Here is a 13,141-nt window from a genome sequence, read left to right on the forward strand (position 1 = left end):
ATGTCCTTCTCCACATCCCTTTTTGAAATACCATGGAATTGTAGTCGATATATAATATTAAATTTCAAATCTTTTAGTAAATAATACTGTGCATATTTTCAGATTATGACATATACAAATATTTGTATTTGAATGATATACTCTGTTTGTAAAATGCATGGGTTAACTCCATATATATGTATGAATACGGGTTTTGTGTTATTTAATTTCAATGTTATATAAAATATTTTTTTTTTTTTATAATTTTAAGTTAATATTTCAAACTTTTTCTTTTCCTGCATATAAACAAATGTATCGTGTTTTTATATCTAAAAGATAAACACTGATTTTCATGTGCAGAAAGAAATTAAGAAATGCGTTTGCCAAAATTTTCGAAAACGAAAATTGCAAAAACAACAATTACAACAAATATCCCTCATCTAACTATTCAATATGAACGAATGGCTGTGAAGACAGGGTCATGAAAATAATTTGAACATTTTCAAAATTTCTGTGAAATCTATAGAATTTTCACAAATAAACAATATGGCGGAAAGAGAGGAAAAAAACAATAGCAAACGCAAGAAACTTTAGAAAATATGTATTGCAAAATGAATGTTGAAATGAAATGATATTCAACACTGTTTGGGGCCAAAACGAAAGAAAGAGGGAATGAAAGCCTTATGAGAAAATATAACAAAAATTATTAGACAAGAACAAAAACAATAACATCACACACAAGAAAAAGAAAATCACGAAAAAAGTGAATTCTATAAAAATAGATCAAATAGGCAAAGTGAAAGAGCCAAAAAGTCAGCAACAGCAATAATAACAACAAATAAACTAAACTAAACTGAATGAGTGGCTGGCTGACTGACTGACAAACGACTACTCATGCAAGGTGGAGGTGGTGGCATGAATAGATGGCCCAAAATATCCACATAGTACATGTGCTGTTAGTATGTGTGTGTGCCCGCCAGCTTTTATGATCAAACCCCATACTGGGGAAGAGGGAATGGGGTAGTGGGGAGCGTGTCATTGTTTTCTCTTCCAAACTAACAACAGGCGGTTGGTTGCCTTGTTGCTATATTTTCTTTCTATTTTCCTAGACTTCTGAGAATAGAATGAAGGAAAACAAATTTCAATTTATTTTCTCTAAATACAGAGCATCCAACTATTCCCACAGACTGTGGTATTTTTGGGATGCTGTTATGTGTGTGTATGGGTGTGTGTGTATTGGCCTGGTATTATTTGTATGAGTGGGGCCGCTCTCTCTTTGTTTCACAGCTATTAGTGCTATTACGTGTTCACAGTAAACGTACAAGGAGATCCCCATAGTGTGGCGGCCCCTATGCCAATGCGTATATGGGAGAGTATATGTGGGGTCGGTCATTAAGAGATTTCGTCATGTTATATACTGACGAAGATCTAACTCATCTGGCCTGGTGTGTGTGTGTGTGTGTGCGTGTGTTTGCATGTGAATACTTGGGGAAATGATCTGAAGTATTCAAATGAGTACATGCCTGCCTCATCAATATGTTTGGATGTCCCCCACACACACACACAGGGGGTTTTCTATGTATGTGTTATATATATTGACACTTGATGTCTTTGTATTGGTTGCCAAGAATCCACCTTAGAATTACCTTTACAAATTGTTGGCGACGAAAAGTGTTCAGTCGAGACCGAGCTCATCCGCGAGTTAGTTGCTTTTTCTCAATCAAACAGTCAAAATGGTGAGTGTTAGGCTGTGGCAAAAAAGAAAAAATTGAAGTGTTCTAGTTTTGAAATAAGAAAAAATAAAACACAAAATGATGGAAAAATGTCATTCAAATGAACAAAAACAGAGAAATAATAAGAAAATGTTATAAAAAATATTAAAAAACGAAAAATATGTGAACTTAAAAATTTAAAAAAATAAAAAATGAAATTTTAAATTTTGTTAAAAAAATCTTTGAAAAATGTTCAATTTAACTTATGACTACTTTTTTCTTCTTCTTCACCAAAAAATCATTGGGATTCTAACACCTACACCTGCAGGCCGATGTACCAAAGCGTGAACAAGAAAGTAAGTTTTAATTTTTATAAAAAAAAAAATCGAAAAAAAATCCAGGGGATTTATAATGGTCTTGATAATAGCATTATGCAGTCAGTACAATACGATTCTAACCTTAAAATGTTCAAATTTATTTTTCTACTTCAATGATTGTGTAGAATGAAAAAGTTGAAAAGTGAAAAACTAAAAATAAAATTTCGAAATTGAAAAATCTTCGGAATTTGTGATATAACAATGAAATGAAAAAAATATAATAACCTATGAATTCAAGAAGTATGTGAACTACCAAATATGGTTTGAGCGCCATGTATATTCATATGAGAGAATACATAGATTGTGTGGGAGAAATATGTGAACAATCAGAAGCAGTGTGGTATTCAAACACATTTGAAAATTTACCAAACAAAAAAAATAATTTTCATGTTTCTGAAGACGCACATCTACTTAATGGTTTACCATCTAGTAAAGATTTGAGTACGATGACTAATACTTACAGCAAAGTGTCCTAGGTCATTTATTTGTGATTTAAATATTAGATATTTCTACTAGTGAATTTGAAATAAATTCGACATTCCCTACATTTTTAAATAAAAATGCACCTTCGGTTTCATTCTACTTCCCTAAATTGAAGTTTTTAATTCACTAAATAAAATAAAATAAATTGTAGTCAAAATATCCGAATTTTGTTCTAAATATCTGTTTTCATAGTTTTCAGCTATTCTCAGCAGTTTCATAGTTTTCAGCTTTAGTTTCATAGATTTTTAGCTTCAGTTTAATATTTCTCAGGTTAAAAACAAAAATAACAAAATAATTTGAATACAAATTGAATCGAAATAATAGGTCTGTTCGTTTTCTCACTAATTCGTACAAATTTATAAAAGTCCAGTAACTTCTTGTAAACGAATAAGGTCTTTTGCATTGTACTGTAGAGTAAACGAACAACATCCAGTAACAATTCGTAAAAATTTTGAGTGAACGAACACACATAATTTATATGAAAGATTTCCATACTATTGAAAATAACCGTTTTTAACTCATTTGGATTCATACACAATTAATTCGATAGTTCTGAGCTGTCCAATTGATTAACTCCAATCAACACCAATGATTTCGATAACATCGATTAATGCCATGGTTATTACTATAATAACGTAGATTAGAATAAACAAAAATCATGAACTCTTAGAATAAATATATTGAATATTTGTAAAAATGTGTTAAACGATTTGTATTTTCGTAATATAAATAGGATTTCTTTTCGATAAATATCGATAACTTTCTAAAATATAACTTTAATACTCAAAACCCAAAACAACTAATGACAAATATAAGAAATTAACTTTTAGAAGCATACACCTCGATAATGGATAAATTATTCGATAGTTTTGGAATCATCCAAAGTTCTAATGGCTTTAATATAATTGGTCTGTTCCAGAACTGCAAGAATCTACTAATTTTTACTATTTTGCCGATAACATAAAGGAAATAATGTTATCGTAGTAAAAAATAGTAGCTTCTTGCATGTTCTGGAACAGACATAATATTTCTGTTCAAAATCATTATAAGTAATTTGAGATTATTTCCCTTCAGTTATTTTGTTCCTCGATAACATCGATAATTGACAGGGTCGTTGCCACAATAGTATTCGAAAGTAGGTCAAAGCGAAAACAAAAATGGGAAATATGGAAACTGTTCGCAGTTTTAATGGTTCCAATAAAATATTTATTATCGAATTCAATATGAATAAGATGTGATTATTTCACATAATTTATATTTAGGGATTATTCTGAACGAAAATTCAACTTAAAGGAGAGAGTGAGTGAACTCACGGGGAATTTGCCTTCAGAATAACCCCATTATTTTCCGATAATTGTCAAGGTCGTTTCTAGAATAATGATAAAAATCTGTACAAAAAGTAGGTCAAAGTTAACAAACTTGGGAAATATTTGTATGCTATTTTGCTAACGATACCTGTATGATTAAATATAATTATCGTTTCCACATAAAATATAAACAAATATTTTTTTTTTTCATTTTATTTATGACATGTCATATTTAATAAGATATTAGGACAATTTTCGTTAACAATAACTCAAGGCTAAATTTGTATGGTAACTATTACATATTATTAACATTACTTATTATTATCGATTGCCAATTACAAATATTTGATTTGGAATCTATGGGATTTTCTTAAAAATTTTTAAAATATAAATGGGGTTTGCATTTTGCATCATTTTACCATACAATTTTAAAATCAACTTGTATTGTATTCAAATTAATGAATCTGAAGACAAAAATAATGAAACTGAAGCTGAAAACTATGAAACCAAAGCTGGAAGCTTTGAAACTAAAGATGGAAACTATGAAACCAAAGCTGGAAGCTTTGAAACTAAAGCTGGAAACTATGAAACAAAAGCTGAAAACTATGAAACTCAAGCTGAATTTATAATATATATAAATAACACTTTTTATTATTACTATTGATTAATTACCTTAAGTATTGAATATATTAAAAACGTATTTTTTATTACTTTCTTTTCGATTGCAAATTAAAAATATTTGATTTTGAATCCATGACAGTTTTCTTAATGATAATAATAATATTGTGATAATGTTTAAAAAAATAAATATAATTTTTATTTTGGATAAATAAAATAAACTTTTAAACTCAGCTGAAGTTTATCAATGAAAATAAAGCCTAGGCTAAATTTATTAGTATAACTTATCATTATCGATTGCTAATTACAAATATTTGGTATTTCTTAATATTATGGGATTTTCTGAATAATAACTATATTTCGATAATTTTTTAAATATAAATAGGGTTTGAATTTTCCATCATTTTACCATAAACTTCTAAAATCAGCTTGTATTGTAGTCAAATTAATGAATCTGAAGACAAAAATAATGAAACTGAAGCTGAATGCTATGAAACAAAAGCTGAAAACTATGAAACGAAAGCTGAGAACTATGAATTTGAACAATGAAAAATTAAACTAAAAGATATAGAATCATGAAGAGTATATGGAATCGAAAATTAACCAAATAGATGAAGTAAAAATAATTTAAAGAAGGCAATCACGAGTGCATTTATTCATGTTGAATAACCGCTTTTGAACCAATTTTTAATTTAAAAAAATAAAATAATTTAAAGAAGGCAATCACGAGTGCATTTATTCATGTTGAATAACCGCTTTTGAACCAATTTTTAAATTATTTATTTCAAGGGAATATTAGTAATTACACTGAAAGAATTTAATTTAGAGATCATTACTAGATACATTGCAGTAATGGCATCAAATATGTTCTTCTTCAGGACGAAATCATCGAAAATTATCGAAATGAATATTTTTTACTTTTTTGCTTTAAGAAGTGTATTCTATTTTTAAAACAAATACACAAAATGCTTGTTGATTTTTGTTTCTCCTTTTTTTCGTGAAATATTTAAAAGAATTTCGAGTGAAAATGGTAAATAGAGAAAAAATGCATTAACAACATTTGACCGAATTGTTTAGAGAGAACTCTCTCTTAAACTTTGATCATATACATCAGAAATGAACAAGATGAGCACTCGCCTTTATTTCTTCGTACGATTAAGCATACAAATGCTCTCACCGTGTTCATCTATGATATACATACATATGTATATACACTCACTCAATGCCATAGAGAATATCAAGTATACACACACAGAGATTACGACGGGCAAATATAGAAAATGTACCGCTAGAAACGATTTAAAAGATCGTGTGTGTTTGTTTGAGTATGAGTGTGTGTGGGATTTGCCCGACGTGTTCTATTTTGGGGTAAAATATACATACATATGTATTTAAGAAAATATTTCGTTTGTTGAACATGAATAAATTACGCTATGTTTGACTAGTTCTGGGGAATGTTGTGTATACTTCTTTGACCATCTATGTTTATGGTCAAAAGGACAGACAGAGAAAAGCTACATACTGCACACACACATTTAACATACAATGTGTATATGTGTAGTGTGTACATATAAAATATGCTTCTGCTGAAGAAGAAATGTAAAAATATTTTCGGTATCGAATTTCTTTTGGGTGTATATGTTTGGAAGTTTGCCAGCTTGATATATACACATATATAGATATGTATGTGTATATGACATAATACCCAAAATATATATATAAATATTTATATATAAAGGCTGCAAGAGAGATGGGGGTGTCATACAAAAAATAATACAAATATTTTTTCACTGTCATCATAAAAAATTTTAAGAAATAATTTTTCAAGAAAAATTTATTTCTTACAAAATGTTATAAAATGAATATATTCGAAAATAAAATATAGGTCACCATCTACAAATACCTACACACATTAAAAGGTCAATGTAAAGTTTGTAAAAATTGCTAGCAAATTTAATTCGGCGTTTGGAAATTTTCTTAGATTTTGAGCAGTTTTATTTAAACACTCTGATTATTTCGGGGACTGAAAACCCAAAAGGCTTGGAATTGCATACTGACAAATATTATGTTTGTAACTATGTACTTTGATTATTTCGAGGACATATTTAAATACTTTGATTACTTCGAGGACTTATAACCTTTAAAGGTACCCTGTATTCCAAGAAGGTTGGTAAGAATTCCAGGCATTTTGGTTATAAAATGTGTTTTATTCACACATAAAAAAGATCTTCAAGAAGATAACCCTGCTTATGAGGGCTAAACTCAATCAATATGTGTGTTCGTGTACTCAAAATTTATACAAATTGTTACTGGATGTTGTTCGTTTACTCTACAGTGCAATGCAAAAGACCTTAGCCGATTGCATGAAGTTACTGAACTTGTACAAATTGTTGAGTAAACGAACACACCTAATGATTCATACGGACCATGAATGTGGATATTTAAACTACTAGTTGTTTTAAAGTGGAAGCTAGGGTGAATTGGAGCAACAATTGGTCCGGCAATTGGAACTGTAATGCTTATTTTTTGAATTTTTAAGAATAATTTTTTATACTACAATAAATAATTTTGTAAAAAAATGTTCGTTCCCAATCCACTTAATTTTGCTATCGATTAAAAATTAAAAATATTTTATTCTGAATCTATAAAAATTTTTTAATGATAATAGTATTGCGATAATTTTTAAAATATAAATAGAGTTTTTATTTTGTATAATTTTTGGAAACCGAAGCCAAAAAACAATGAAACAGAACAATGCAGAAAGCTATGAAACTAAAGCTGAAAACTATGAAACTAAAGCTAAAAACTATGAAACTGAAGCTGACAACAAAATAGCCTCCATTCCAATTTATTCGTTTTTACCTATTTCTTTTTGAATTTTCGAAAATAATTTTTTTTGAGAAAATTTTCGTTCCCAATTAACTTCATTTTGCTTTCGATTAAAATATTTGATTCTGAATCTATAAAACTTTTTTTTAATGATAATAGAGTTTTTATTTTGTATAATTGTTGGAAACTAAAGCCAAAAACAATGAAACTGAAGCCAAAAACAATGAAACTAAAGCTGAAAGCTATGAAACTAAAGCTAAAAACTATGAAACTAAAGCTAAAAACTATGAATCTTAAAACAAAATAGCCCACATTCTATGTTATTCGGTTTTACCTATTTTTTTGAATTTTCGAAAATAATTCCTTTTTTCTATAATATTTAATTTTATGGGAAAATGTTCGATCTCAAATAACTGCATTTTGCTATTATCACACCAAACAAAATTCCCAATTTTCCTATCTCAAAACAAAATCTCAACAAGTTTGCTAATTTATTTTCTTGCCCTCTTTTTGCAGATATCGAATTCGTATTCGAAGTTATGGGTAGTGCCGATGGTATCGACGCCTACGACTTGGGTGATGCCCTTCGTGCCCTCAACTTGAACCCCACCTTGGCTTTGATTGAAAAGATGGGCGGTACCAAGCAACGCAAATTGAAAATGATCAAATTCGATGAATTCCTTCCCATCTACTCTCAAGTCAAGAAGGAAAAGGAGCAAGGTTGCTACGAAGATTTCATTGAATGTTTGAAATTGTACGACAAGGCTGAAAACGGCACCATGCTCTTGGCTGAATTGCAACACGCCCTCCTTTCTTTGGGTAAGTTTTTAAATTCGGAAAAAATGAAATCGGATACTAATCTTTCCATTTGAATAATTGCAGGTGAAAACCTTGAAGATGAACAAGTCGAGACCCTCTTCGCTGACTGCTTGGACCCTGAAGATGATGATGGCTTCATCCCCTACTCCCGTAAGTTTTATTTGCAAGACGCTACTCTGACTTTCTTTTCTGTCTCTCCTCTCACTGTTTCCGTGTCCTTCCAAAGGATATAAAATTATGTTTTTAATATGTAATGGTTTCCTATAAATGTGTATTCTTGTTTTTCTACAATTTCATGTATGTGTGATATCTTTGTGACCTGGCACCATCAACCATGTTTTATGTTGACCTGGCACTTTCAATTTTTTGTCTTGTGAACCACGTATTTTTTCTCCATCACCAAAAAAATCCTATCAAAAACACACAATCACAACCCAAATCATATGACCAACACACGATTCCAAATATCTCTGTTACGTGTCCCCATCACAATCACCGTGTTATTTGTGCACCCACCTACTACCTACCTCGCAACCCACAGAATTCGTCCAAAGATTGATGAGCGACCCCGTTGTCTTCGACTAAACGGTAAGTTTTCTTTATTCCAATGAAATGTTTCGGTAAGATTTGCTGGTATTATGATTAAAAAAAACGATTTTGAATATTTCGGTCCTTCGATCGGAAATAAGGTATTTATGGGATATTATCCAAGGTGTAATCTTTTGGTTTTCCAATTTTAAATGTAGCATTTTTGTTTTCAAATATTTGTCTCCCAATGTTTTTCATTGTCTCCCAATGTTTTTTACTTCCTTGTTCAAAATTTTTTCAAAATATGTAGATGACCCAAAGAAGCTCATTTTTTATAGACAAGGAGTCGTAAGAGACGAGCTGAAGAGAGTCTTTAGACACGAGTTGAAGGGAGTCTTTATAGACGAATAAAAGGGAGTTTTTATAGACTAGCGAAATGGAGTCTTTATAGACTAGTTCAAGGGAGTCTTTATAGACGAGCGAAAGGGAGTCTTTATAGACGAGCGAAAGGGAGTCTTTATAGACGAGCTGAAGGGAGTCTTATAGACGAATTGATGGGAGTCTTTATATTCGAGTTGAAGGGAGTCTTATAGACGAATTGATGGGAGTCTTTATATTCGAGTTGAAGGGAGTCTTTATAGACGATCTGAAGGGAGTCTTTATAGACGAGCTGAAGGGAGTCTTTATAGACGAGCTGAAGGGAGTGTTTATAGACGAACTGATGGGAGTCTTTATAGACGAGCTGATACGAGTCTTTAGACGAGTTGAAGGGAGTCTTTATAGACGAGCTGAAGAGAGTCTTTATAGACGAGCTGAAGGGAGTCTTTATAGACGAGCTGAAGGGAGTCTTTATAGACAAGCTGAAGGGAGTCTTAATAGACGAGCTGAAGGGGTATTAATAGACGAGCTTTAGGGAGTCTTAATAGCCGAGCTGAAGGGAGTCCTTATAGAAGAACTGAAGGGAGTCTTTATAGACGAGCTGAAGGGTGTCTTTATAGACGAGCTGAAGGGAGTCTTATAGACGAACTGATGGGAGTCTTTATAGACGAGCTGATACGAGTCTTTAGACGAGTTGAAGGGAGTCTTAATAGAAGAGCTGGAGGGAGTCTTTATAGACGAGCTGACGGGAGTCTTTATAGACGACCTGAAGGGAGTCTTTATAGACGAGCTGAAGGGAGTCTTTATAGACGAGCTGAAGGGAGTCTTTATAGACGAGCTGAAGGTAGTCTTTATAGACGAGCTGAAGGGAGTCTTTATAGACTAGCTGAAGGGAGTCTTTATAGACTAGCTGAAGGGAGTCTGTATAGACGAGCTGAAGGGAGTCTTTATAGACGAGCTGAAGGGATTCTTTATAGACGAGCTGAAGGGAGTCTTTATAGACGAGCTGAAGGGAGTCTTTATAGACGAGCTGAAGGGAGTCTTTATTGACGAGCTGAAGGGAGTCTTTATTGACGAGCTGAAGGGAGTCTTTATAGACGAGCTGAAGGGAGTCTTTATAGACGAGCTGAAGGGAAACTTTATAGACGAGCTGAAGGGAGTCTCTATAGAGGAGATGAAGGAAGTCTTTAAGGCGAGCTGAAGGGAGTCTTTATAGACGAGCTGAAGGGAGCCTTTATAGATGAGTTGAAGGGAGTCTTTATAGACGAACTGAAGGGAGTCTCTATAGACGAGCTGAATGGAGTCTATATAGACGAGCTGAAAGGAGTCTTTATAGACGAGTTGAAGAGAGTCTCCATATTCGACCTCATGGGGGTGTCTATGGATGACTTTATGGCAGTCTCTATAGACGATATCAGTGTGTCTCTATAGACGATCCCAGGGATTCTGTATAGACGACCACAGGGTATCTACACCAGCAATGATCATTTCTGAATGTCTTGAAATTAGGAGAGGTTCCTATCGGGTCATATTTCTCTTCGTATGTTTACCAGCAATTTACAACAAATATTACTAATTTTTCCTTTATAAAAAAACATTAACTAATTATTTTTTCTTTCTCTCTCCCTTTTACAGCATTTCTTGCCAGAATGTGCGATAGACCCGAAATGCTATAAATTTTTATTGACCATCTGTTAAAAATTTTGTAGCCTACCAGCATTCTCCATAGATGTTATTCGAAGCAAAAAACCAAAACAATTAAAAAAAAACCAACCATCATTACTCTCTCTCGTAATAATAAAAAACAAAGAAAAATAAAACAAAAAACTAAATAATTTAATTAAATTAATTAAAATGCAAAACACATGAAAACTCAAATACCACCCATCGAGAATTATTGAAAACATCAACAACAACGTCATCGTTAGAGTCCACCAAGCCAACACCCAGTGTGACTAGTTTTCATTAGTTTTCTAATAATAATAACAATTTTTTTAAGAAAAATAAACCAAAAAATCTTAAGAAAACCATATTTTATTATAAAAATAACTCTTATATATGAAAAACAAAACTGAAAAAAAAAATCACAAAAAAAGAAGAAAAAATTTAAAAAATTATTCTGTTGTTCATTTTTTTAAAACAAAGCGAAAGATATTAAGAAATTAAATTAAAATTACATTTATATAATAAAAACTGATATAGTGAAAGTTATCACAACCAAAAAGAAACAACAACAACAATCATGAAAGGTGTAGGTCAAGGATAAAGTATAAAATGTGTTGTTTGGTTTAGCAAAATCGTTAAAGGCTTTCTTCTTAAGTAACAACAACAACTCGCAACGAACACTACTATCTTCCATCCATCAGATAATCCATCACAACACAACCCCCAATGCTTCTTGCACAGCCAAAGTTTTAAGTCAATTCAAATCGAAAAAATCCAGCCCAACTACAACTCAACTCACAGAGACACTCAGTCGAACAAAAAACTTTTTTTTTTAAGTAACAACAACACCATCATAAACGGCCATTTTGAAAAACATTGTTTGACAGAAAAAAGTTTTTTTTATGGAAACCTGCAAAATATTGTTGGCTAATTGGAAAGTTAGTAGCAATGCTGTGGCTTCGCTTAGTTATTCAATATTTTGTCATCACACTCTTTTTGAGAAAAAGTTTCGGGCTGGTTTTTTTGAGATGGATTTAGCTTTTATTTCAAAACTTAACTTAGATTTTCTAATTTAATAAATTTCTGAACAAAAAAGAAAAAACTAAGTGTGAATTATATTATTTATATTTCGCTGAGATGGATAGTTTGGAGAGCTAGAACAGCCTAGGAGTCACTTGTTATTGTTACGGTTGCGTTTGGGGATGGTCCGTATGACGACTTTTAGGTTTTCGACTGTAAGAATGTTACAAAAGTCAAAAATGGCCCGTTGTTTGTGTTTTCCGTGAGGCCTTAGTAATCTATCTACATATTAATATATCTAGTATTTATCACTCTATATTAACAAACCGAATTGAATTATTTTTGAAACTTTAAAACCTAAATTGATGTTTTGACATAAGCCTCATGTAGTGGTATCTCCAGATTTAAAGTAGAAAAATTCCTATAATTACATCCTTCACAATAATATGGAGGGTATAATTATATCCTCAGCATTTATGCTAACAAGTGTATATACACTTTCATAAGGGCATCGAAATAATGGTTTTAGACCCCAAGTATGTTTGGACGAAATCCGTTTCAGACAATTTGCCGTCCGTCTCTCTTTCTGGCTGGGTGGTGCGCAATACTGCGTATACATAATTTTATACGTTGGTTTTTTTATGATGTTACTCATTCGTCTTTGAACGAGGACAGTGATCCGGATCGTTCAATTGAACGAGATTGCCCAACTCTATAAAAAACCCCTATGACACGGTGCGTGGTGGTTGGAGCGCTAGATAACTATCGAAAAGATCAGCCGATTCGATCCAAAATTTGGCCTTCATAATATTTTGTCCAAACTTAGTTTAATTTCGAAGATGGACCATATCAGTCCACTTCTTCAGATACCTCCCCTACAAAAACTCAGAAATGTTCGGAAATATTGTGCGGACGATAACTCTTAAAGGGAGTGACCGATTTGTTCCATAGTTTACACATCCTATAAACCAAGTTCGAATATGGACTATATTTATCCATTCCTTCGGGTACCTCCCACACAGAATTTCGAATCATTTTCGATTCACTTTGATTTTAGTTGAATCAACTTGCATTCACTGCCTCCAATACGATGGTAAATGTTTTTTCAGAGGCAAGTCCATACTTCTTGAGAAAACAGCCCGAAAGGTGTAAAAAACCCATATGGCACCATATGTAGTGGCTGGAGCGCACTATTGCACTCGAACTGGTCAGCCGATTTGGTCCAAAATTTGGACTTCGTCATATTTTGTCCAAACTTTGTGTCAGTTCGTAGTTGGGCAATAACGGTCCACAACGTCCGCCACTTCCCCCCAATATTAAAAAATGTCACTAAAATGGTATGCATAATATCTCTTGAACGGGGCACCAATTTAGTCCAAACATTGGATCTCTTAATATTTTGTCCAAATTTTATTTAATTTCTAAA

The 13,141-nt window shown here is 32.1% G+C and overlaps 1 protein-coding gene across 2 annotated transcripts; it reads left to right on the top strand.

The window, feature by feature from the left end:
- Nucleotides 1-1,582: 1,582 nt before the first annotated feature.
- Nucleotides 1,583-11,797, top strand: Mlc1 (Myosin light chain alkali). Of its 2 annotated transcripts, XM_073959788.1 has the most exons (6): nucleotides 1,583-1,715; nucleotides 2,020-2,047; nucleotides 7,822-8,124; nucleotides 8,188-8,274; nucleotides 8,666-8,712; nucleotides 10,666-11,797. In XM_073959788.1, the coding sequence occupies exons 1-5, from the start codon at nucleotides 1,713-1,715 to the stop codon at nucleotides 8,707-8,709; spliced, it is 465 nt and encodes a 154-aa protein (XP_073815889.1). In that variant the 5' UTR covers nucleotides 1,583-1,712; the 3' UTR covers nucleotides 8,710-8,712; nucleotides 10,666-11,797. The 2 variants fall into 2 exon arrangements, with proteins under 2 accessions (XP_073815889.1, XP_073815890.1); XM_073959789.1 differs by lacking the exon at nucleotides 8,666-8,712.
- Nucleotides 11,798-13,141: the final 1,344 nt, after the last annotated feature.

This window comes from Musca autumnalis, unplaced genomic scaffold, assembly GCF_047663935.1.
Source record: "Musca autumnalis isolate F117 unplaced genomic scaffold, ASM4766393v1 scaffold_1, whole genome shotgun sequence".
NCBI lineage: Eukaryota > Metazoa > Arthropoda > Insecta > Diptera > Muscidae > Musca > Musca autumnalis.